This window comes from Dama dama, chromosome 33 (genome assembly GCF_033118175.1).
Source record: "Dama dama isolate Ldn47 chromosome 33, ASM3311817v1, whole genome shotgun sequence".
Classification (NCBI taxonomy): Eukaryota; Metazoa; Chordata; class Mammalia; order Artiodactyla; family Cervidae; genus Dama; species Dama dama.
The window spans coordinates 43,516,946-43,542,440 of NC_083713.1; the positions used below are offsets into that span (position 1 = coordinate 43,516,946).

Below are 25,495 nucleotides of genomic sequence, written 5' to 3' on the forward strand. Positions count from 1 at the left end.
ATCCCCCTCACAGGTGACTCTCCAGGAGGATCGATGTCAAATTATGTCCTCTTCTTTCCTTTCTTTGACATGCCTTCCTGGTATCCAATGGTGTTGTCCATCATCAAGTACTTTCTCTGTCCTCCAGTCTCTCGGCCGGAATTCCCTGCGTCTTCTGGCACTGTCAAAAAAGCTTTGTTCAAAAGCTCAGGTCCCTGTTTGGGCGCCAAATGTTGGGATCAGCCCAACAATGAACCGAACTGAGGGAGCAGTGCCACAGAAGAATAAAGAAAAATAAGACTCAGAAATAAGGTGGGGACTGGGGGCTGATGCCATTCACAGGCATAATTCCTCTTATGAAACGGTAAATACTGCATGCATTAAATACTTGCATGCAGTGTTCTGGTCAAGCCCATATGTAGTGATTTCAGTGAAAGGAATACTCTCCAGCAGTGAGTGGCACTAAAACTGCTGTTTGGCATTTACATTATATCTTCACACAATGTTCCACAATAGCTATCACATCTTGTTCTTCATTATGATGATGAATAGCAATGCATTTTAATTCATACTCCTGATTTTCACTGTTTTCCACCCACATTCATTTGCATTTGGCTACATCGATCAGCACAGTCTGAGTCGACACAAAGCTTCATCTATGAAGACTTCAAAAATTTAAAGAGCTATGTTCTCTTTCATTAGTCCTTAGTATTTCAGTTGAGTAATTAATTTACTAAATATTTGTGGCTTTACTAGTTGCTGGATTGAGGAGTTCTCAAACTTTAATGTTCTTAATAAGAATCACATGGGTGCCTATTACAAATGCAAATTTCTTGGTTCACAAATACCAGATATTTGAACACTCTAAGACTAAGTGAGGGCCCCAAAGTCAGTATTTTAATAAGTATCCCATGGAACTCCAATGCAGTTAGTCCTAGGACTTTACCTTGAAAATCTCTGAAAATTACCTAGTTAAGGTATAAATCTTGTTCCTTGTCACTGGACTAAGCCACATCTTCACCAAAACTGTTTTTCCCAATTACAATCCCCCATGCTTACATTTTAACAACTAGCTACATTATCTATAAGGTTTGCAGACTTCTTTTATTGTGCTGGCTTCCCAGGTGGCCCAGTGGTAAAGAATCTGCCTGCCAGTGCAGGAGACACAAGAGATGCAGGATTGATCTCTAGGTCCAGAAGATCCCCTGGAGTAGGAACTGGCAACCCACTCTGGTATTCTTGCCTGGAAAAATCTTGTGGACAGAGGAGCCTGATGGGCTACAGTCCATGGGGTCACTAAGAGTCAGACACAACTGAGCATACACACACTACTACTTTATCATATCCCCCATAGGCAAATTTTGACAAATATAGTGTCAACCCTGCCCAACTCACTTTAGCCTCAGTAACTTACCCACACCACCCTCCTGCACAACAAACGATAAACTTCATTCTAAAACACTGAGAGCTGTATTAATTAAATATTCTATACAAGATAGGAAAATAACAGAGAAAACAACATTATGAAATTATTCTTTTTAGGTATTTTTGAGGATTCAGCATTGACAAAGGCAGAATATGGAAAACAGTGGAGTAACTCCAAAAATGAGTTTGAGAAGACCTATTCCACTACCAATGAAGCAAACTTCCACTTCTATATTGAAGCAGGCCTCTAGGAGGGCTTAACTAACATTCCTGACTGTGAAGCTCGGTGACCATCCCAGTTTGCTCAGAGCTCCTATAGCACTGAAAGCTACATGCCCCAGAAAAACTTTCAGTTTCAGATTAGTGGAGATAGTCATCCTACTTCATGCCTCACTGTTTAGGCGTTAATAAACAGTCTCTGGGGAAATGTCTATAATAGCCTATCAAAAGAAAATAATAAACCAAGATTTTATTTAGGAATTATTCATAAAAATTCCCTTATATTTAAAAAAGAATCCATGGTTTTCAAAAACCTGAGTTCTATTTCGACTCAACAAATTATTCAAAAGCTATCTCTAAAAGAGAAAAAAATCACAATTAAGAAACAATAAATTTCAAACAAATATATAATCCTAAGAAGTTACTTGGAGGAGGGTACTTTGAGATTTCCAAAATGTACACATCCATGGGTCTTATGTGGCAAGGTAAGTCTTCTGAAACACCACTTACCTTAAGAGCAACTGCAACCTGGGCAGGAACAGGGAAACCAAAGAATAAACAAGACATCCCTGATTTAGGTCCTGACTACAAAAGGGACAAGGAGCTCACAGGCTAATGATTCAGTACTTTCAATGAGGAAGGATGAATAAAATTTCCAATAGTGAAGAGGGAGCTACATCATTTGCAGTAACACTAGGGGTTTGTTGAACACTATCTTTGAAAGGATCATTAAAGTGTAACTATTAATTACCACCAATAAAGCTAAATATTATAGACTCATTCACAGAGGAAAATTGTAGGCACATCTCAATTATTCACAAGTTGAGCTTCTGCTCTGTGATTTTTTTCATTAGAAAATTTCCAACTGTTTTTCACTAGTAAGGAGAAGTCAGTGGCTTGTTCATGCTGTTTGATTTATTTTTCTCAATTTATCTTATTGTTTCTCTGTCTCAGCTTCTTCTAAATAGCCAGAGGAACTTCAGTGGGAAAGATCCCAGAGCTGATTTTTCCCATTCCTGTTTAATCATAAGTAACAACTTTGGAACCAGAGGCCTTTTTCATTACTTTCAACAGTTATATAGTTGTCTGAGTCAGACAATCACACACGAACCAATTATCTCTGGTCTGGCCTATTGTAACAGCTAATGACTGGTCTGCCTCCGGCCTCAGCCCCACTCAATCCATCCTCCACCTGCAGCCAGAGAGATCTTTCGATCCCGCAAATAGGATTGTGGCATTCTCCTGCTTCAAATCCTTGGAGGGCTTTACTGCTTGTAGAATTAGGTTCAAATCATGCCTCAGGGATAGGCTCATCTCCAGGCAGTCCCCCTCCACCTGTCCTGTATCTGGACCACATAAAACGATTTGATTCTAACAAAATGAATTCTCAGTTGCTGTTCCTTGGGCTGGAATGTCCAGCTCTCCTCAACCTCCTTATGATCTTCTCCTTCACCTTCGTGTCTCAACCCATGCTGTGTCCTCTATGGGGCTTTCTCAGACTGCTTAAGAAGGAATCCATCAGGAATCACTACTCTTGGCCTATACTATAGCATGACATACATCTGTTTGAGCACATATTGCTAATAGTCAATTGCATTCAACTTCTTTCTCCCTTTGGACTGTGGGCTTCCTCCTTTATTACCTTTGTATTATCTCACACCTACCATAGGGGAGCCCCAGGTGGCTCAGTGGTAAAGAATCTGCCTGCCAATGCAGGAGGTACAGGAGATGCAGGTTTGATCTCGGGGGTCAGGTAAATCCCCTGGGGGAGGAAATGGCAACCGGCTCCAGCGTTCTTGCCTGGAGAACTCCAAGGACGTAGGAGCCTGCTGGACTACAGTCCATGGGGTCACAAAGAGTAGGCGCGAACATACACCTACCATAACATGAATAATCAACAAGGATTTGTTGATTAATTTCCTATAAGAAAATAATGTGTGACTCAGAAAGCAAGCTTATAAACAGAGAGCAACTCTATTAAAATCAGTTAAAAATAACAATAAACAGATTAGAAGTGTTTACTGGTATCTACTACTTTCTGCAATCTATGATATACAATATGTGATATAAAAAATATAGCCTCAAAACAAAGTCCTTAATCAATCTTGGCAGTTTACAGTTTATTTCGAGATATTAATAAAGCACATGGGAGATGAATGTGAAAAATATATACATGTATATATAATAAAGAAATTATTTTGATAATAGTATACAGACTACTAGGGATAGAGTTTTTCGAAATAATGTTCTAATTATATAGGCAATTTATACATACAATAAATTTCAAGCAAAATGAGCAACAGTGTCTGAGAATTCATGGAATAAAATTCATAGTCAATAAATACCATAATTTCAACCTTGCTAGTAATCAATTAGAATAAAATGATGTCAAATTGGCAAAAATAAAGCTGATTATAAAATCCATTATTGGCAAGGGTATGAAGAAATGGGAACCTTTATATCCAGATGTAAATTGGTATCAACTTTCTATACAGCAACCCTGAAACAGATGTTAAGAACAAATAAATATATATGTTCCTTTACCCAGGAATTTCATCTCAAAGAATTAATATAAAATAGTAAAGTTAGTAGTAAATTAAAACTATGGCCTATAAGGGTATTTATCTCAATAAAAAGGAAATGGTTAAAAATTCCAGACTAGGAGATAGATAATGAAAATTGAAATACACACAATTGGCATACAACAAAGTCATTAAGATGAAGGGTGCAGAACCCTAATTTGACATGCTGCTGCTGCTGGCGCTGTCCAAGTCTGTGTGACCCCACAGACAGCAGCCCACCAGGCTCCACCGTCCCTGGGATTCTCCAAGTAAGAACACTGGAGTGGGTTGCCATTTCCTTCTCCAATGCATGCAAGTGAAAAATGAAAGTGAAGTCACTCAGTCGTGTACGACTTTTCGCGACCCCATGGACTGCAGCCTACCAGGCTCCTCCGTCCATGGGATTTTCCAGGCACGAGTACTGGAGTGGGGTGCCATTGCATTCACCGTAATTTGACATGAGAGATGTTAAACACATATTATACAATAAAGAATGGTATAAGACAGCACATGTTTAATAACAATATATCTTAATACAGACACTTGAAAGGTTAATGACCTATACATTAACTGTACAGTAGCTGAAAATAAGAGTAAAGTGTTTATTTTGTATATTTGTATTTTTAAATTTTTTTCTATAATGAGAATGCATTTAATAGCCCTTTCATAGTAAAAAAAATAAAACAGCATTTTAAATGAGTTTATTAAAGGAAAGCATATGGACTATAGAGTCCAGGGAGAACTATAAACAAATATGGCAGTTCTCATACCATGTACGAGAAGACAGAAATGCTGTCCTAGGTAATGAAAATGGTATTATCGCAGACATAGGAGCAAAAGGGAGCATCAGTGTATGGACATTACAGGAAGCAGAGCAGCCTAATTTTCTCAGGAAGGAACACATGCATCTTGATTGGCAGTCATTAGGGCTTTTTGAGCACAGGTTTATTATGATAGTAGTGTTGAAGCAAATTCACCAAGCAACCATTCAATAGTGCACAGTCTCCATGTAAGCAAATACTAAATCCATTCCTGAGACAACTACTGTGATTTAGAAGTGAACTTAAACAGGAAGTGCTGAATTAAGAAACATCACGAAGAGAGAGCAGAAGCCAGTTACCAGCTCTCTTGGAGCTCTAACAACTGCTGAAGCTCTATCCAGAATCCCTTTCAAAGAAAAGAGATTTACTTTACTCAAGGTACCGTGTTTGGGCTTAAAAGTCATCTTCTCATCGCAGCCTACTCTGACTTCCCTACAACTCTAATCCCTCTTGCCTTGTTTTCTTATTTTTTTTCCATAGCATTTATTTTCTAACATTCTAAATGAGGCACTTCATTTTATTGTCTGATTTCCACTTGTGATTATAACAGGAATTGTGTTTTGTTAACTAACATGTCCCTAGAGTCTAGAATACTATTTAGCCTGTAACAGGTACTCAATAGATATTTGTGAAATGATTTAATTGGATAATTTTTAAAAAGGAAGAAAGGGGAAGAGATCTTGGATAAAACAGCCATGATTAAAAGGGACAAACTTTCCAGATGAGGATGTAATTTGAGGGTAAGATGATTACTTGTTATTTAGACAACTTGACTCTGAATCAAAAAAGTGACATCTGAGTAGAAGAATGTCCTGGAAATTGATGGCATATATAAGTCCAGTGAGAGACTTCACAGTAGCAGTTTAGTCGCGAAGTTGTGTCCAACTCTTGTGACCCTATGAACTGTAGCTTCCCAGGCTCCTCCATCCATGGCATTCTCCAGGCAAGAATACTGGAGTGGGTCACCATTTCCTTCTCATAGCTGGAGATAAGAGAAATAATGGACTTGAAAGTACTTTGTGGATTCATTAAAAAAAAAAATCAAGTAGTTTGATTCAAAAGGAAAGAAGGGAAGGGCAGCGATCCAGGAAAAAATTACAGGGAGAGGCAGTCATACAGGTTATAAGGAACAACTGGAAAATAAAAATTAGAAGAAACAAAAAAGAAAGAGAGAGAGAATGTGGTGTCTCTAAATTCCAGAAAGTACCTTGAGTATAAAGGAATAAATAATTGGATTATGTTTTTCATGAAGAAAACACTGCATTTGAGAGAAATGAGAGTCAGTTATTTTAAGTATTAGGTATGCTAAGTATTGGCACTTGAGTCACAGGTAATAAATATAATGATAAAGGAGATGGTTTTGAAGAAGAATAAAGACATTTTACTCACAGACACTAGCAAAGCAAAAGAGAAGATAGCCATGAGAAATGGACAAAGAGGGCAAAAAAAATGTATCAAAATTGAAGTGTCACATTCTTTTTGATAGACTAGGTAGAAAGACTTGGTATGCTAAGGAAGGCATAGGACAGCTGGGACTGGGGGCATGGAAAGAGAGAAAAGGGCTAAAATAGATCCCATGGGGACAGAGCCTGGGAGTGCAGAAAAGACAATTAAGAAGACTGCCAAATAGCAGCGGAGAGCAGATTGAAGTTTGAAAGCATCGAGTTCTAATGAGCCAAATCTGCAATGCTGTTTGCCGCTAGCAGTGCTCTCCCTCCTGGGAGAAGCAGCAAAGAGAGCAAGAGTTGGAGGTAACCTATGTTTAGAAATTTGCTATGTGAGCCAAGAAGCAGAGGTTATTCATGAAGAGGTGGATGTTCTGTTCCTTAATGGAAGTGAAAGACCAGCTCATTAGAAGCAAGCAAAGCAGCATCCCTGAACTTGATCACTGAGGAGTATTTCCAAGGAGGTGGGGAAAGTAATTATTTGTGAGTCTTGAGCTGGAAGCTGAGACTCTCAAAGAAATGAGAAAGCTTCTAATTTTCCACCCCCCTCTCCTCATCACCAGCACCACTCCCACTGTGACTACAGGAAGCAAAGAGGCAAAAACCAAATGACATCAGGAGATCCTCATCAGAGGATTGCAGCCAAGTGAGCAATGGTGTGCCTGTGCTGGGGGGTAAAGGCTGTGAGTTTAGTACTATTAATACAAAAACTGTCAAAAGTTTAATACACTCCCTAGGCTTTGGGGTCACCTGTTTTTAAGTAAACTGCATGCAATCCAGTTTATTTATGAAAAAATGTGTTTTGTTAGTTATGTAGAGTTTGAGATTACTAAATTACTACTCTAGCATTTCAATGCAGGCTTTGCTTTTGAATCACACCCCAGCACTTGCTGTAACAATGCAATATAATCATCTGTCATGTAGAGGTGCTCCCCACCTCTCTTACTTCTCACCCCACACTCCACACTGCTCACTCCATCCTAATCACCACCTCCTTCTTTTAGTTCCTGGAAGAATCGATCAGGTTGGTTCCCGACTCAGGATGCTTGTACCAGTCGCTTCTCAGCCTCTGTTGTGCTCTCCTCCAGACAGGCCCAGAGGTCCTTCTTGACAGGCAAGTTTCCACTTTGGTATCACCTTCTCAGAGAGACCTTTCCTGAGTGTCAACCTAAGACTGGGAAGCATGCTTTATATTGCCAGAATTTCAAATATTTTCCAAGTACAGAGCATGCATTCATATATTTATCTAGTAAATGAATGAATGATTTTAAAAAATCTTAGTGGTTTAATGTTAAGTATCATGAAAAGTTACATTGAGTAAACAATTAGTCACAAGCCTGTGAAACAAACAAACAAACAAAAAAAACCACTGGAGTTAAAATGGTATTACTGATGTTCAAAACATCCCCAAAGATCATATTTGCCTTATTCTAAGCAAATAACTATTATGAGAAAGTATTATGAATGAAAGGATAAAGGAGGAAACATCCTGAAAAATGAATCTAAATAAATCTCAGTATAATTTTAAATGATCATATGGACATAAGAACGTTTATGATATTTTTACCAGACTCAGGAAGGTCTGAGAATATAGACAGATTTTACAGAGTTTGAACAGTACATGATTTAATTAGTTAGGGCATATATACAAACAAAATGTCAGATAAATTTTCCATGAAATAACATGTATAAATTATGAGTAATGCTTTGCTGTTTTTCTTGCTATACTGGATCTAGAAAACAGGCTTAAGTTAAGAGGTTAAGAGGAGGTAGACTTTATTCTTTTCTCCATGAAAGGCAATCTCTAAATAAGAAATTCAGTTTCCAGTCAAGTTTTCACATTTTCTGTGAAAAGTACTCTCTGCCAGTTCATTATTTTTAAAAAAGAAGGAAGAAATTGTTAAAGTGAAATCTACAGTCCTAATGAATAATTTAACATTACAAAACTCCAAATTACTTTATGTAGAATATCATTTACTAACCATGATCCTCTGAAATCTGATGGAGACACATCAGTTCAGTCAAGAACAGATATGAGTATTTTAAAAACATTCTGCTTCAGTATTCCCTTAAGATGCCCATGTAGAAGTCAAAATTTGAAAGAACTAATGAATAAGGAAGGCTCAGACAAATCCAAGTTGAGAGACGTTCTACTAAATACCTGGCCTTTATAATTCAAGTACATCAAGGTCAAGAACACAAAGTAAGAATGAGGAACTAGTCCATCCTGAGACTGAGAAGACAAGTAAACAAATAAGGGCATAATCCTTAAATTGATGTTGAACCAGGAAAAAATAGTCATGATGGAAATTACTAGAACAACTGATAGTAGAACAACTGAAGGGAGCCTATGCGCTAAATAATAGTACTGTATCATTGTCTAATATTCTGATTTTTTTAATTACATTGTGATTTTGTAGAAGAATTTTCTCATTCTTAAGAGATATACACTAACTAGAGATAAGTAGGGAAAAATGGATGAATGGATAGACAGAAAGAACTAGTGAAAGGTTTCTGAGACTGTCAAGTGAAACAGAAACTTCACTGTAGCAGTGATTAGAATAATAAGTAATTAATAAACAATAACCAGCTGCGTCAAAAGTAGAACCATATGCTATAAAAACAAATCAATAAAAACCATCTGCTGTTTAAGCACTAACAATATATTATTACTTCAATAAACGAGGCAAATAAAACTGAAATTTAAAGATTTCTTGAACTAGAAGCTTTTACATATTGGTTTCATCATTATCAATATATTGTAAAAAATATACTATAGCATGATTTCAATTTTAGGTTAAAAATCTAGAGAATTTAAACCATAAAATTGTCCACAGAAATCAAATTCCAGATAAAGATTGATGGATTAAGTCTTTACTCATTGTCCTCTAAACCTTAAATTTTAAAGTGAAGCACTAATGTTAACAAAATAATAGTAATACAACAAGTAGCTTCAAGGTGATTATTATATCTTTCTCCTTTCAGAGAGAAGAAAAAGAAGTTTATAGAGATTGAGTATCTTGCCCACATTTCAAATATGAATTATGTAGCAGATGTATAATATTACAATGGCTTGCCTCCCCCTGCTCTTTGGACAAAGCTTTATGTCAAGGTGGGAGATTCTTTCCTTATGTAACATCTACCTTGACACAAGGCTTGAATGCATCTATGTTATTGCCAATGTTATTAAAACTTTCAGTGCTATAGTTTATACATAATAACTAGCACTTTAAGATGACTAGAATGATATTGGCAGAAAAAAATGGAAAGTGAAAATATTTCTGCTTTCTCACTATTTGTAGCAAGGATAAAACTCAAGATAGACAGACAGATAGATATAACTATGTAGATACTCCTTTGTTAGTCTCAAGCATCCAGCAGATTGTGAACCAACTGGCAATGCTTAGGTCCCAAATAACATACTCTGATTTACTGTTATTTTTCTTTTGCCAACCTTGTTCTCCCCAGAGAGTAGTAAATTGTGAGTATTCGCAGCACTACCAACATTGCATCTTAAAGAATAACATACAGCACACAGCTAGCTATAGCAAAGCAGAAAAGGAAGAAATTTTCTTTTTAAAAAATTTTTGGTCAAAGTTCAGCTGGGGAAATCTACTGACCTACTTTGAAATTAAAATGCTGCGTTAGCACACGCACACACACACACCCACACATACACATGTACACACAGGGAATTTTCCACTGAGGTTGCACTTAGTAGCATATCAAAGCTCTATCAGTGACACCCGAATCACCATCCCTAAGGCAAGAATATGCCTGCTGAGTTCAGGCTGCTCACTAATTGCCCTGAATTTATTTTAACCTTAAACCTTTTAAAAAATATGATTATAGGAAATCCAACTCCACAATTAAACTAGAACATCATAATAATTTCTAGAAGTCATCTCAGTTCCCTTTTTTGTCTTGCAGTAAGTATTTCTGAGTTAACATTATACATGCAATCATCACAACAATAAATCTTCATTTTCAAAGCAGTATCAACTGAATGTTACAAAGAAATAACAGACAAATCATCACTTTCATTATTGCGAGCTGAGACATTAAGCCCAACCTATGAGACGTACTATGCATGTAATACAAAGTTATCACGTAATAAAGAAATTCGATGGCATAGCTATGTTTTTACTCACCAGTTGTTTCCACAATGCCTTCTAGGATGACGACAATCTCGAACTGTTCAGTTTGCATGCTTCGCTGAGATAGGTCATGAAAGGGGCTTTTGGCATCGATCACGTGGCAAATCGTGAGGGGGGAAACAAGAAAAAGTTGATCTGCCCCTGTACTAAAACCTACATCCAGTTCAAGTTGATCAAGGGGAAGGAACTCACCCTCAGGTGTCTGCCGAGACTAGACAAGCACACAGAAAAAGAGAAGAAATCACCACTTGTACTGAAATTTGCAAGGCAGCCCAACAGTAATTTACATTATTGCCAACATTCTGCACTATCAATCATCTGCAACAAAATCCAAACAAATCATTATGCAGCTATGTTCTAGCAAATGGGCCGAAATCCCACATAACTCATGTGGAACATACATGCATTATTTATAATATACGACTTACTATAATTACCATTCCCTAACTCATGAGCTTTGGAGAAACGCCTGGTCCAACAATGGCTGATAACACAAACTGTGGAACTAACTGTACATGTGCTACGGCTTGACATAAATCACTAAATGATAACACACTGCATGCCAGATGTTTCTTCCTCTCAAAGCATATAAGTAGGCAATTCTTATGGAGTTAAAGATAAAAGGTTGATCATAATTTAAAAACAGATTTACTGCATTATTATAAAGCAAGCATAATAATTTATTTTTCTAGGACCTTTGTAAAGTAATAAATAGAAATAAACTAGAATAGAATAGTGAAGATGTTATCATATTAAATAACGTTATATACACAACAGCTCACATAATAAAAATAAAGGCAGATGCTGTTAACTAGTGGTTTTCGAACTACTACTAAATAACTGCATTAAAGTTGTTCATTTCTCTACCTATTTAAAATTGTAAAAATAGTGAAAATGAATGCTCAAATGAATTTAAGTCAAAATGTAGTTTAAAATATCTGTATTAGACAAACTTGTAGCTTACTAAAATTTTTATAAGACAGTGGCATTCGATATAAATCACTGAAAAGGTTAATTCAACAAACTGCTTACATGGTGAAAAAAAAGTATACACATGATTATAAACAATTAGCAAGTCATGAAAGTAAACTTATTTCCTTTTTCTATTCATTTTCCATATCTGGTCTTTCCATATTCGTATTCCTTATCTTACTTACAAGGACCACAAAAAGCAAGTATTTAGGTTTATATGATGATGCTGGTAAAATAAAAGCTGGGTTATGCAGTTACATACAGAAAAATCAGGGTGGAGGGAGGCTTGCTGCTGGTCAACTGGGGTTTGGAAAAACCCAGTATATTTTAAGAGACTCTTTGCAAAGCTAATTTAATAAACAAAACAGACTCCATAACACTGGTCTGTCCAATGAATCAGTAGGTTGAACACAGAGTCTTTACTCAGAGTTCCAGAAAAGACAGAGGTTTTGTAAATGAGCCTGAAAATACTGAGAACTATGGTATATATATAGTAACCTGCCCTCCATAGCAAAATAGAACCAAGACTTTAAAGTTAGTGACAAATTGTTGTAGCAGCAATTGCAGATTCTTAAAAACAAAGCTAGTCAGTTAATGAAGCTACTTTGTAATTAGTGACACTCAGGAGTTTTCAGTAGGAAAAACATCCAATGAAAAAACAGAGACTATTTTTCTTCTCTGCCCTAGGAGTAGTTGATTAAATTTTTAAAAAGAAGAAGAAAATGATTACTGACAAGGGAAAAAAAAACAAAACACACACACAGAAAAACCTGATGGTGCAAAAATAAAAACAGCAGCTCTAACAATCAATGTTGGAGAAAACTAATCATTTCTAAGCCAGCAGAACTCACTTATCTTTCACTATATATTCTCAAATTGGTAAAATACAGATGAGACCAGTATCTTTCCAAGTATACAGTTGTATAGCTATATTGATTATGTAGCAAAATAAAAGCTAAATACAAAGCAAAAATAAAAGCAAAAATCCTGGGTCACTGTTCTCCCACCTACTAAGAAACAGGTGCTATATAAACACAAGGTGGTATTCTGACATTTATAGTTAATATCAGAATTTGGGTCATTTTACCAACTATTCTAAGCTCTGCTTTTTCTGCATGAAATAAAAATATTCACAAGTATAATTTTAAACTCACTTTCCCATTCATTTTAAAATAATTTCCCCCAAAGAACAGATATGTTTCTACTTTTATATAATACACCAAGACTGAAATTCATCTCCCTCACTCATATATTTGTTATTTATACATGTGCCTCATTCTCAGAGTAAGCTATTAGCTTCATATTCTCTGCTCATTCTACAACCCGTAGAAAGAAGTGGCCTAGAAACAGACTGGCTATCAGGAAAATGCCAACCTAGAACAAGAAATGTCTTATTTTTAGCCAAGCAGTTAATTCATATGTAGGTAATTTACACTTAAATATGCATGAATCTATTCCATTCAGACTCTACGTTATCTTCTGATTTTAAAAATGTGTTCCATATACTCAAAATTATGCCTTTACCCTCCTCCAAATGCTTTATATCCTAAGTCTTGGCAGAAACAAAGCTAACAACTGCATTTATTTTGTGATACTATAGGGAAAGTAATACTTCATTTCACTGAAAAAAGATCCTCACAATTAAATCTTTTTTAGATAAGTGAAATTCTCTGCACATTCATTGAAAATTATTTCCCAGTGGGTAACCCTAAACCTTTCTTTAAAGGACTCTGGGGTACTACATATATCCACAATTTTATCTTTCAAGTCTTCCATTTTGTTTGGTTAAGAGCTATTTCAACTATCAATATGCTTACCTCACTAATTTCTGTTTGCTTCTCTGACTCTGCAGTAGACTGAGAAGCCTATTAATCACTGTGAATTAAAAAGAAAGCTCTTCTATTTAAAGGTTGGGAAAGGATTGGCAGGTGCTTGTAGAACTGGAATTGTTTGAAGTCAGAGCTCCTGGCAAAAGCAAGGTTATCTTATCAACGCTCAGACAAATACAATATTCCAGAAACTGATATATGCCTACCAAATATATCTTTAGAAGCAGGCACATTCTATTCTAAGCTTACAAGGAATTCTAATCTAGGATTTTCTAATTCTGGTGCAATTCTAGAGATTTTCTGGAGCAAGGGGGGAGAAAAGCCTATGATAGTTTTAAGTTTCTCAACTTGTACTAACTGGAGTTCGAGAACTTTTCCTCAAGGAATTGTAATACATACACATACATGACAAACACAAAGGAAAAAATAGGAGTTATGTATGTGCCCTTGTAAACTTAAAACTATGATTGTACCTCGAGTATGTAATAAATCAGGAGCAATAATATTTCATCTATTTCTAGTAATCTTATTTATATAACAATTACTGTATTTCACTCAGAAATGTTGATAATAGAAAAAATTTAGAGAAAACCTATTTAACCTTAATTTATTATGGTATCTTAAGAATTATGATAAAAGAAGAATCTTTCATTAGTAGAGCAGTTTGCACCTAGTCTACATCATATCTTTTAGCTGTATAAACCTCCTAATTCCAAAGGGAATACAGAATCATGATCATTTTTACATAAAAATATGTAAACAGATACAGTCAAAATAAAAAAATTAATTCAAAACACCTGCTAAAAGTTAAGATTAATGTGGTAAATTGTTAAAATTTCTGAGGTTGACTTTACTTGATGAAATAATCACTTAGAGTCTTCAAACTATTGGATGAATAAGTGGGGGAAAGGTGGAATGAAACACGGCCCATGGAAAATTAGTTAATTCTTTAAAATTTAGAACATAATTTGAAAACACTAGGACTTCAGAATGACTTCCATATTTTTATTTTCAGTTGTGTAGAATAACTTTTCAAAAGGAAATAAATATCTCTTTGAAATTTTAAAGCTTTTCTGGTTGGTTGCATATAGAAAATTCTGGGAATTAAGAGAAAAATCAAGGAAATCTAAGGCATAAAGTTTGTTTAGATTTATTGTCCAAATAAATTATAAGTAGAATATCATAGATATTTGAAATGATTTTATACAATTTAGATCTTGGCAATAATTTCCAAGTTATTCTTTGTAATAAAATATTATTATTGAAATACACTATTTCTGTTATATACACTTCAGTTAGAAGTCACATGGATCTATGTCTAGAACTTAAGGTTTGTGACTCATTCTATAGTCACAAGTACTAATTTCAAAGAAGTAGCTAATGTCAAATGACTCTGAACTCCCTTAGAGTCCAAAAAGGCCTGCAAGATAATCAATAACAAATTCTGACTATAGGTGATAAAAGAACCAAAAGTCACAGATGCTTGGAAGGGATTATCATGGTCATGTACTTTACAGACAAATTACCTATAGTGAAAGACTGCTGAGTACATATCCAAAGACACAGACATTTACACACACACACACACACACACTGCTCTGGGATACAGTTACAACTGCCCTTGGCATAACCAGATCCACATTTGTTCATTCTCCTTCTGGGAAATTTGTGGTCAGTTGCCCACATTCATTCAACATGGACAAACTTTACCAACACAATCAATCTCTTTGCTCTCTTTCTCCCATCTCTCTAACCCATAACTGTGTTATAATTATAACTATTGTGCCCTTTCCCAGCTCAGAGGCGAGCAAGGGGAATCTGGGGAAAAAAGAAAAAAAACATTTAATCCCTAACATCTGACATGTGAGATGCACCTTTATCATATTCTAAGACTTGATCTACCCCTCTACCACCTTTCACATGTCTCCATTGGAAAAGGCAACGAGCGCCAGTGGTTCAGAAAGGAAAAGAAAGCAAAGTAGGTGAAGATGGAGAGGGTGGCTCTTCTTGCCTACCATCTCTCCACTATTCTATCTGAAATTTCACTTCTCTTTAAATGGGCAATGTGTGTGTCTATGTTGAATGTATGTTCATATGTTGAATATATGCTGAATATGTTGAATATATGCTGAAGTTAGAAAATTACACGCAATGAGGTCAGGGTACCATGTGGAATCTGAAATTAGGAAATGAGCCAAAAGCAGGTACAAGGATAAAGAACAACAATGTCTTGTGACTCAAAGCTGCTCTGGCAATGGTTTTGGGATCAGACCAAAATTAGAGTCAGGCAGAGAAAAGTATGGACCTAGAATTTCATCTGGATAAACTACAATTGTACATTTTTTACTCCTTAAGTTTGAAATTCCATCAATACTCAGGTGGAAAAAATATGACCAACATCAAGCCTAAAATAAGGATTTTTTTTTTAAAGCTAAGCCAATTATCCCATAAAAATATGTTCATTTTTATGAAAAGAAAGTAACTTATAGAATGGAATGTAATTTATCTTGTAACAAATTTTTGTGAGGCTTTTATTCCATTCAAATGAAAGAACAGCTTTTTAATTCCTTGGGGACTTTTTATGGAATTTATAATAATAACTGTGGATGGGATTTGTAACCCTACTTGCACATTCTCCTCCTACTCACCAAACACCCTCAAAGCCATCAAGTGTTTTTCTCTGCTTCTCATTTGTTCTTACCTACTGCTGTGTATTTGTGGGTCTTTATGTCCTTATTTCTGTTCATGCTGTAGTCCCCTAAGCACAAGCCACCCTGTACTTTGCAGGAACCATATTAAAAATAAAAAACAAACAAAACAACATATTACTACTATTTAAAAGAAGAAGAATAATTATAGTCTTTAAAAGGAACCCAAGTTCTATACCTATTACAGAATTATTGTACTTGTGTCAGAGAAAGAAAAGCTAGGCTAAATAAGAACTGTACTTTTTTAATAAGACATAATAAACCCACCTAATAAAACCTCACTGACATTAAGATCTAGCCCAAGAGTTCTGGGGTACTCAGTCTTAGACTCCTTGAATCTTTTTACTAGTCACATGTATAATGTTAACAAAAAGAGTGGTTTTTTAATAGATATTCATTTGTGAATTATTTTATTTAAAAGAGATGACTAATAATCTCAAGATTAAAACTAAAGTGCAAACTGGCCAAGATCAACTGGGGAAAGAGTCAGTCATATAAAATAGGGTCATATAGAGTCAAAATCATAATTACATTTAAGTGCAAGGTATAGAATGAAGACAAGCTAATAAATATATGAAAAATATCAGGAATTATATGGTCCAGGAATCACTGTGATTAAAAGATTAAGACATATGAAGAGAATGAAGAGCTTATTAGTTTTGCAGATTCAATTTTGTTTTTATAGCATCTGCACTGGATCACAATCATATGAGGAAACCAGATAACATCCAATTTTGAGTATCCATATAAATGGAGAATAGAAAACATGACCATAAAAATAATGTAAGTGATATATTAAAAGATAACTGGGAACCATTACTTCTCACTAAGTGAGAGCTTAAAGGTTACATAGCTGGCATCCTAGGAAAGAAAGATGACGACTATTTTCCATGAATAAAAATATGAAAAAATAAAAGTATATTTCCATGAGAAAAATATCCTTACCACTTAATTTTAAATTATGTATCTAACAATAGTTGATTTTATGTTTATTGTATGTAAACAAGGTTTGACTGAGTATCTATACATATACACACATATACACATGCATACATGTAAGTACAGTGGCTTCCGGACAATAAGTGTGCAAGCTCTTACATGATGCCTCAAGAAGTTGAAATCTTTCCCTACCAAGATGGAAGTCTAGGGCAGTCAACCATCAGTGTTAGATTTGTGGGAAGGAGTGAGATTTCCAAATCCTTTTAACCCAACACTAAATTACAAGCTCCAATGTACCAACCATTAGTCTCAACTCCCTAACTCAGGCATTTTTATTAAAATTTTAAACTGGATGTTATGCTAACTTAACACAACTGTGCCATTCATTAGTTCCTATATTTTAGATTTTTTTAAAAAGACAGCTAAAATAAATAAATAAAAAAAATAAAAAGATAGCTAACATAAACTGAAAATTCAAATAAAACATCAATATGGGGATGAAAAGAGGAAAAGAGAAAGACCATTCATCTTAAAAGAGCTTCCTATAGCTGTATTTATAATAATATTATACATTTTAAGGAATAATTTCCAGTTATATTCTAAAATTTTTATTTAATCTACTTTCATTTTTTCCTAAGTAGAAAAGGACTGATCACTCCAAGCATAAAGTTGGAAGATCTATATTTAAACATCAAAATAAAAATCAGTACTTGCAAGCTCAGAAGATAGGAATAGAGTTGAAATAAAATTTGCTTTCATGTATGTTAACAACAGTTAATAATTAAGCAGAAAAATTATAAAAAACTTCCATCAAGAAAGAGAACCCCAAAAAACACATAAAAAACCTCATAGTGGCAAAGATTAGAAAGCCACGTGAATGTTCTTACTGTCTTTGCAAGAAGAGAACATGCTTTATAGTCATCAAATAGAATTCTTACATTAATATTTACAACAGGCTTTATTCAGCAAATAAGAATACAGTAATAGAAAAAAATACAAATGAAATTAATAGGTAATAGGAAGAACTCATACAGACTATAATACAATTGTTAAATATTAAGCTTTTGTTGCCTTAAAAGTCTATGTATTTCCTTGTATTAAAGATATATAAATTTTACATTTAAAATGTCAAACATGGGTTAAGAGAAGAAACTGAAATGTGTAATAATATTTAATAAGAATATATAAGACTAAAATCAAAATGTTACTGCTTTAAGCTTTTGGTATAGCTTCACTTTAAAAATATAGTTGGCTGCTTTGGGTCACTTCATCTCAGTTCCTAAGAGAAAATAAGAGTCATTTACTAAAGGCAAATCTTCCCTCTAATTTTGCTGTATGTTATCATTTTCCCAATAACACATGGCCCCTTTTTAATGAAGTCTAAGGAAATGACAAGAACTCTTGAGAATTCATTTTAGTCACCATGGCTACTGGAGAAATCAACTTCAAGCAAACTACTTACTACAAGTAAGTGACTGGATGAAGAGTTGCCACTCATCAACCCTCTCCCTTCACAAAAAAATCAGGACAGAATTTCATCATAATTTTGTTTAGATATAAACTGACGCCACATGCCAATCAATTTTACTTTTAACCCTGACGTCTTCCCAACATATCAAAAGTAAAGAATTTTAATAGTATACATATTGTTTTAATTAGATGTTTTTAATCACCTTGTGTTAATATAGCACCTTGCTCCAAGTTTGCCAACACTAGAAATCTTTTTTTTTAATAAAGACACTTCTTACAGTACATGCACTACATGGTCTCATGCAGAAAAATCACTATCAGCGTCCTGAACCACTAGAGACCGGGGGCTTCAGATTCACTATAACTTTGTAAAAAACAAAAACAATAACCAAAACATGCTATGCATATTCATTCTATTTATTTCTGACTTCTGATCAACCTAAAAACATCCAAATATGTTTCCTTAAAAAGATATTTGTTTTAATAAATGTATTTATATCTTTGAAAAACTAGAGAATAGCAATAACTGACCTTTAAGGTCTAATTTTTAATTTCTAGTAGATCAATCAATATGGTAAACTATTCTTCAGTAAGAATCTCAAAGTGACACACAAACATGGCTTCCATAATAGAGACTTTTGCTATATATTTACAAAATGTTCCCAGTACACCTAACCTAAAAAAGAGGTTATGTATCTTGTTCTATACATAGAAACAGGCACATACAACAAACATGTCTACAGCATGTCTCGCCTGATCCAAATAACTCAGTTCAAACAGGGGTCCATAGCAGGATACACTAAGCTAAAATGTTTTAAAAATTACATGCAGCTCACTGGAGTTTTATAAAGAATATGATCCACTCAAATTACTTATTTACAATTATCTTAATTAACATATACATTGGAACTAGGTTAAAAATTTTTCCAGTAAGCTACACACAATTTGTTTATTTACTGTCTGTAGCATAGGAAATATGCATATGATGTGAAGTGACAGGACAACTGAGCTACTTTAATTCTAACACTATACTGAGCAAGATAGTCAAAATTGATTAGGGCAAGACCTTATAAATGAATGATAAAAATGACACAAGAGCCAAACTTTTTAAAAGCACACGGTACTACTTTAACTGCCTGTAAACTGAAGCTGTATAAAACCATATAGACCTGGGACGTAGAATTGAAATCTCAAAGGTAAAATGTCAACCTAAATACTTTAGATTTTCATTTTATTAGTGCTAAATTGTGAATGGGGCTATGACTTTCTATGGAATCTCAGAGAAATCATTGAGATTGTACTGCGGGTCATCTTTTTTGCTTTATGAACATCTGAAAACTAGGGAGAATCCCTCAAAAAGATGAACTATAAATAACACAGAGAGAACTGGGCCTGTACCCCTCATTCCCACACTCTAATTGGGTTAGTGAGCAGAGGGGGCTTCCCTCCTTGTTTGGAGTGGTGCCCTCTAACGACCAGATGGACCTTGCTTTAAAAATCACTCCAGAAGCGATTTCTCTTAGCATTTACAGGGCTGTTGGTAGGAAGCAATCTTCTTTAATACACACTAAGAAGTTTCAGGTGAAATCTGTAATTGACAAAGGCTTCACAGAAACAAGCAATTTAGAATAAAATGAATAAAAGAGACTGCAGGAAAAGCACTCAGCTTTCACAGAATACTTCTCTAGGATAGTATTTAGGAAAAATAAAAATTGACAACAACCAGGTGTTACTTTTTCCACTTTATAAACTGCTTCTCCCATCTGTGTACTTGTTAAAAAGATGACCACAGAGTTATTGGGTCTGAAGCAATAATCCACTTGCTGATACTATTAGGGAGCGGGACGGGGGTGGTGGAGGGAGAGGGAAGAACTATACATAAATAAATAAAGCCTTAGGTGAAAATTGAGGCAAGTTCAGCACCTTTTGTCTTCAGACTAAAAGCCTGTTCAGTTTCAATACTTCAAGTTTACTGGAGTGGTGTACTGACAACAAACCCAAAGCTCTCTAAATAGGAAAAGAGCCAGGGTGGGAAGGAGAACAGGGTCCGCCTGTACCTCAGAGGTCCAGGAGCCAGCACCACTCCGTCAGTGTTACTAGTCCAGAAGCGATACAAGTACGTCCGATTAATATAAACAAGAATAAAACAAACAAGTGCAAGAGAATGGGTGGGAAAAGAACAGAACTGTCGACTGCACTCTCTTTGCCCCATCCTGCACCCCGAAAAAGCAAGTTTGCCCTTAGCGTCAGACAGCCTAGGACCAGAGGGTAGCCCTCAGGTGGGTTAATTTCCCCGAGCGTGAGGAATGGCGGCCGCCAGGCGGGGAGGGGGCGGACGGCACTTACTTTGAGCAGCTTACAGCGGATCTGCGCGGAGACCATGTGGCTGTTGCGCAGGTTGCCCACTCGGAACATGAGCGTGAGTTTCCCGTCCCTCATAGAGATCACCGCGTGCTCGCTAAACATCAGGGTCTCCGCGCGCTTCTTGGGCTGGGACATCTTGATGAACATGCAGCCGATGAGGAAGGCGTCCACGATGGAGCCGAGAATGGACTGGAAGAGGAAGAGGATGATGCCCTCGGGGCACTTGTCGGTGATGTAGCGGTAGCCATAGCCGATGGTGGCCTCGGTCTCGATGAAGAAGAGGAAGGCCGAAGGGAAGTTATAGACATTGGCCACGCAGGGCGTGTAGTTGCCGACGTGGGCTTTGTTCAGGTCGCCCCGAGTGTAGGCGATCACCCACCACATGGACGCCATGAAGAGCCAGGCCACTGTATAGGTGAGGATGAAGATGAAGAGGTTCCAGCGCCACTTGAGGTCCACCAGGGTGGTGAAAAGGTCCGAGAGGTAGCGGCTCGTCTCACTGCCCAGGTTGCCGTGTTGGACATTGCACCGGCCGTTCTTGTCCACGAACCGCTGTCGCTTCTTCTTGGGCACCAGCTGCTGCTGCTGCGGGCCCTGGCCCGGCCCCTGGGGCTGCAAGCCCGAGCCGCTGGACGAGGTGGTCACTACCTGGTAATCGTCCCCAAATTTCCTTCGGAGTGCAGACATAATACGGAGGGGCGAGCCAGATTCAAACGCGAAGCGAAGGCGCAGGAGCCGAGCGCTGCAAACCAGCACCAATAAGGAGGTGGGGGCGGGAGAGAAAGGGGGAACCAAAGCCGGCGCGCCTGGGGTGGGGGGCGCACCCGGCGGTGGCTGCGGTCTCTGCCCCCCGCAGACGTCTCTCCTCCCCTGGGACGGAGGCTTTCTCTCCACGCTGAGTCTTAAAACCGAAAAAAGTGTTCTCCCACACTCAAGGCAGGAGGGCTGCGAGGACCACGAACCCAAGCGCGAATTCGCCTCCAAGCTTTTCCAGGCTTCTCCTCTCTGCCCCCACCACCGGCATCCCGGGGGCCACCTCTCGCTTCTCACAGCCACCCCCCGACTATCCTGCCGCACTCCCAAACTGACTGCTTTCAAATGAACGAGTTGACCAGCGAGTTCCACCCCACCGGCCAACTCGCCGGGTTGCCCAAGCGGCACTACCTGCTCCGACCAGACCCTCCCCCCCCACCCCGCCGCTCCCAGCTCGCCCGCCCCCCCACCCCCCGGGACGGCTGCCGGCTCCCTCCGGCGCGCCCGCCTCCTATCTTTTGGCCCAAATCCCGCCCAAAGGCATGTCTGCCCGGGCACGGGTGCAGCAGCCCCTACCCACGTCCTCCCGGCTCAGAGTCCCCTCTCCGGACTCCAGAGACGCGTCCGCCTGCCGCCCGCCGGCCGCGGAGTTTCCGCGGGCGCCCCCCGGGCCCCCCGGCCGCCCCCGCGCCCGGCAGAGACGTGGCGGTGCGCTACCGCCCGGCACTCACCCGAGGGGCGAGGGCAGGAGGCGGCGCCGCGGGCGGCAGCGGCCGCCGGGCCTCGCACTCTGCCCTCAAGGCTCTTCTCGCCTCCACTTTTCCCGGCGCACCACGATGGGCGCCAACGCCGGTCCCCCAAGCTCTGCGCCTTCCTGGGGGCACCGCGCGGCCCCCGCCGGGAGGATCCTGGTGCACCGGGCAACGGGAGGACTTGGGAGCGGGACTCGAGGGCTCCTGGGCACCGCCGCGCTCTCCTGGCTGGCGACAAAGGTGCTGCCGGAGGGGGTCTGAGCTTCGGGATTCGGGTCAGACTCTCAGGTGAAATACCAGCGCCGCTCCAGCTTTTCCTCGGCTTCACGGCGCCTGCCCTTTTCCTCTTCCCTCCCTGGCCCCCCACTGCCGGTCCGCGTCTCTGCGGCCCGGGTGGGAAGGAGCGAGGCGCGAGCCGGGGGCGGCGGGAGAGTGGTGTGTGTGCGGGTGCTTGTGATCCGCTGCAGAGCCGCGCTAGCCCCGCCTGTCCTGCTTCCCCCGCTGTTTCACCAGCCTGAATTGCACCTCCGCGCCTCAGTTGAGCCTGCAGTGTCTGGCAGCTCAGGAAAAAGCTAGCCCCTCCAATGAGAAGCGACTCTAAATCTGCTCCCCAGAGCCAGCCAACTCTTCTTCCTCGCCCCTCTGCATCAGACAGAAACCCCCCAACGAGCACGAAAGGCTTCTCTCTGAAAGGGGAGAAGTATAATGTGTCTGTATAACTAGGGCTCTCCTTTACACGGATGCCTGGGTTTAAGGATGCACCATAGAGACCGGAACTGGCTTCGTGATAAGCATGTTCAGAACTCAGAGTTGCAAGTAGCAGAGGGGGTTCAAGATGGGAACAGAAGAGACGGGAGACGCTCCTAGGAGAGCTCACAGTCCTGCCTGAGAATGGCTCTATTAGAAAGGCATAGAATGTCCGGAGTTAATGTGTGGCTGTAATTGAGGGATGAAGGCTGGATTGTAACGGCCAGGCCTGGCAGTTAACTTAATGGAAGGGCAAAGTGCAGAAATAGCTAATATAGTGCCCATGTGGAAACATCAGTTTGTTTACCACGTTTCATGTTTGTTCTAAGATGCCATGGTCTCTTATGGCATATTGCATTCAGTCCAGATCCATAAAATTGAATTGTTGGAAAATCATCAAATCATGGGATTGTGAAAACAAGGGACGGCTGTAAGACTCCCAGGCAAAGGAAAATGAATCTTTCTACTAATTCTCCTCCAGTAGGTGCTCTCTTCTAATTCTCTGTCTCTCAACCTTAGTGCAGGTCAGCCATAAGTAGAGGACTCTTGCCCTGTGGTTTGGTTAAAACCCCTACCCCAGGTTACAGACTTCTCCTGCAGGCTCTCTGATAAGAGGTCAGTGACTGTGATCCTTTACGATTACATAAGGGAAAGTGACCCTGTGGGAAGTGGAAACTTCTCTGGGTCTGGATCATAGACCTGATTTGAGTTTTGGCCTGCTATTTACAAACTGTGTGACCCTGAGCAAGTTGCTCACAACATCTTTGACCCTGAGCTTTCTATTCTGGAAAATTGGGAGTTTGAACATTTTCCCAATGTTAATACCTGAGAAGGAGAATGAATGTGGTTTTATTAACTCTTCTAGCTGCAAAGGATGTCATAGACTGGGCTGTAAAGTTGCAACGAGGCCGAGAGATGAGGAATGAGTGTTTGGAGTTGGTCTCAAGCTGTGAACTAGCACAGATTCTCCTCTCATCTCTGACTGCTCTCCTCCTAAGTCATGATGCCCTTACCAGGCTGGCTTCTTTCAAACTCTGAAACCCACTGAGGCATAATCCTCATCCTTGGACCTTTATTTATCTGTGTTCTCTTTCTGAAATGTTCTTGCCATGGCACTCCATGTTGCTGATTTTGTCAGTCATTCACCTCAGCTTGAATGTGTCCTCCTTAAGGAGCTCTTTCACTAGCCTCTCAGCTACACCCTATCACATCAACTTAGTTCATCTTCATGATACTTCTTTTTCCAGCTACTATTTTCTTCATTTGTTTCCTGTTTCTCTCTCATTCTGTCAGAGTCCTGGAATGGAAAACACAGATCTTGTCCCTAACACCTCGAACACTATCTGTCATGTACTAGGTCCACAATAAATATTTGTTGGATCAATAGCATATACCAATATACATATATCACTAGAAACTCCACATGCACTGAGTAATGCAAAATTAAAAGTTATCACTAAATCAGGTCACTTAAATAATTTAATATAAAAGAGCATGTAAATTAAAGCAATCCTTCCTGTGCTTGTTAGTTTTCGAACTGGTATTCAGTCAGTTGCCAAATCCTTTTGATTGTCCCTCTGATCTCTCTTTTTAAAATGCTACTTTCTTCAAATTGTCATTTCGTTTTAGACCCAAAGTCAAATGATGTTCTTACCTTTAGTCTTTTACTCCTTCAGGCTGTCCTAGGTAATATTACTAGGTCTGTCTCCTTAGAATCGTATCCATTTATCAGTGGCATGGAAACCAAAGAGTTATTTGATTATTTCGTTTAATTATGTCATTTCCAAGCTTTAAAACATTCCCACTTTAAAAAAAAATGTTTTTCTGTGAAAAACCTTTGCCATTTTCCAACAACCAATCTTTTTTTTTCCCAAACTTTAAACTTTTATTTTGTATTGGGGTATAGCCAATTAACAATGTTGTGGTAGTTTCAGGTGAACAACGAAGGTACTCAGCCATACATATACATATATCTATTCCCCCCAAACCCCTCTCTCATCCAGGCTGGCATATAACATTGATCAGAGTTCCATGTGCTATACAATAGGTCCTTATTGGTTATCTATTTTAAATATAGCAGTGTGTACATGACCTTCCCAAAGTCCCTAACCAACAACCAAATTTATAAACAAATTTATATGTTAAGAAGCATAGTCTAGTCTAGAGGCTAGAAGGGGGAAATCACTTGGGTCAATATCACAGACTTAATAGGTAGAAACTTTGAGATTTGAACCCAAAGCAATGCATCTTTAGAACCTGGTTGTTCTGCCATCTTTTCCCAGGTGCCTAGAAAGGAATCTGAGATTCCTGCTCCAGAGCCAGGGTCTCCCTCCACTCCACCAAACTGATCATAC

At 38.4% G+C, this 25,495-nt stretch overlaps 1 protein-coding gene across 9 annotated transcripts in view; it reads right to left on the reverse strand.

The window, feature by feature from the left end:
• The window catches only part of KCNJ3 (potassium inwardly rectifying channel subfamily J member 3), a 176,756-nt gene extending 154,656 nt beyond the window's left edge, over positions 1-22,100 (reverse strand). For 2 of the 9 annotated variants that reach the window (XR_009691707.1, XM_061135092.1), the window contains exons 1-3: positions 20,872-22,100; positions 10,800-10,818; positions 10,602-10,687 (exon numbers count right to left, since the gene is read on the reverse strand). Coding sequence is in view for 8 of the 9 variants with exons in the window: in XM_061135092.1 (XP_060991075.1) it covers positions 10,623-10,687; positions 10,800-10,818; positions 20,872-21,576 (789 nt within the window). In the remaining variant the exon portion in view is untranslated. Of the gene's footprint in view, positions 1-3,720; positions 5,988-10,601; positions 10,819-20,871 lie in introns of those variants that run through there. The other 7 variants (XM_061135087.1, XM_061135089.1, XM_061135093.1 and 4 more) reach the window with 6 other exon arrangements.
• Positions 22,101-25,495: the final 3,395 nt, after the last annotated feature.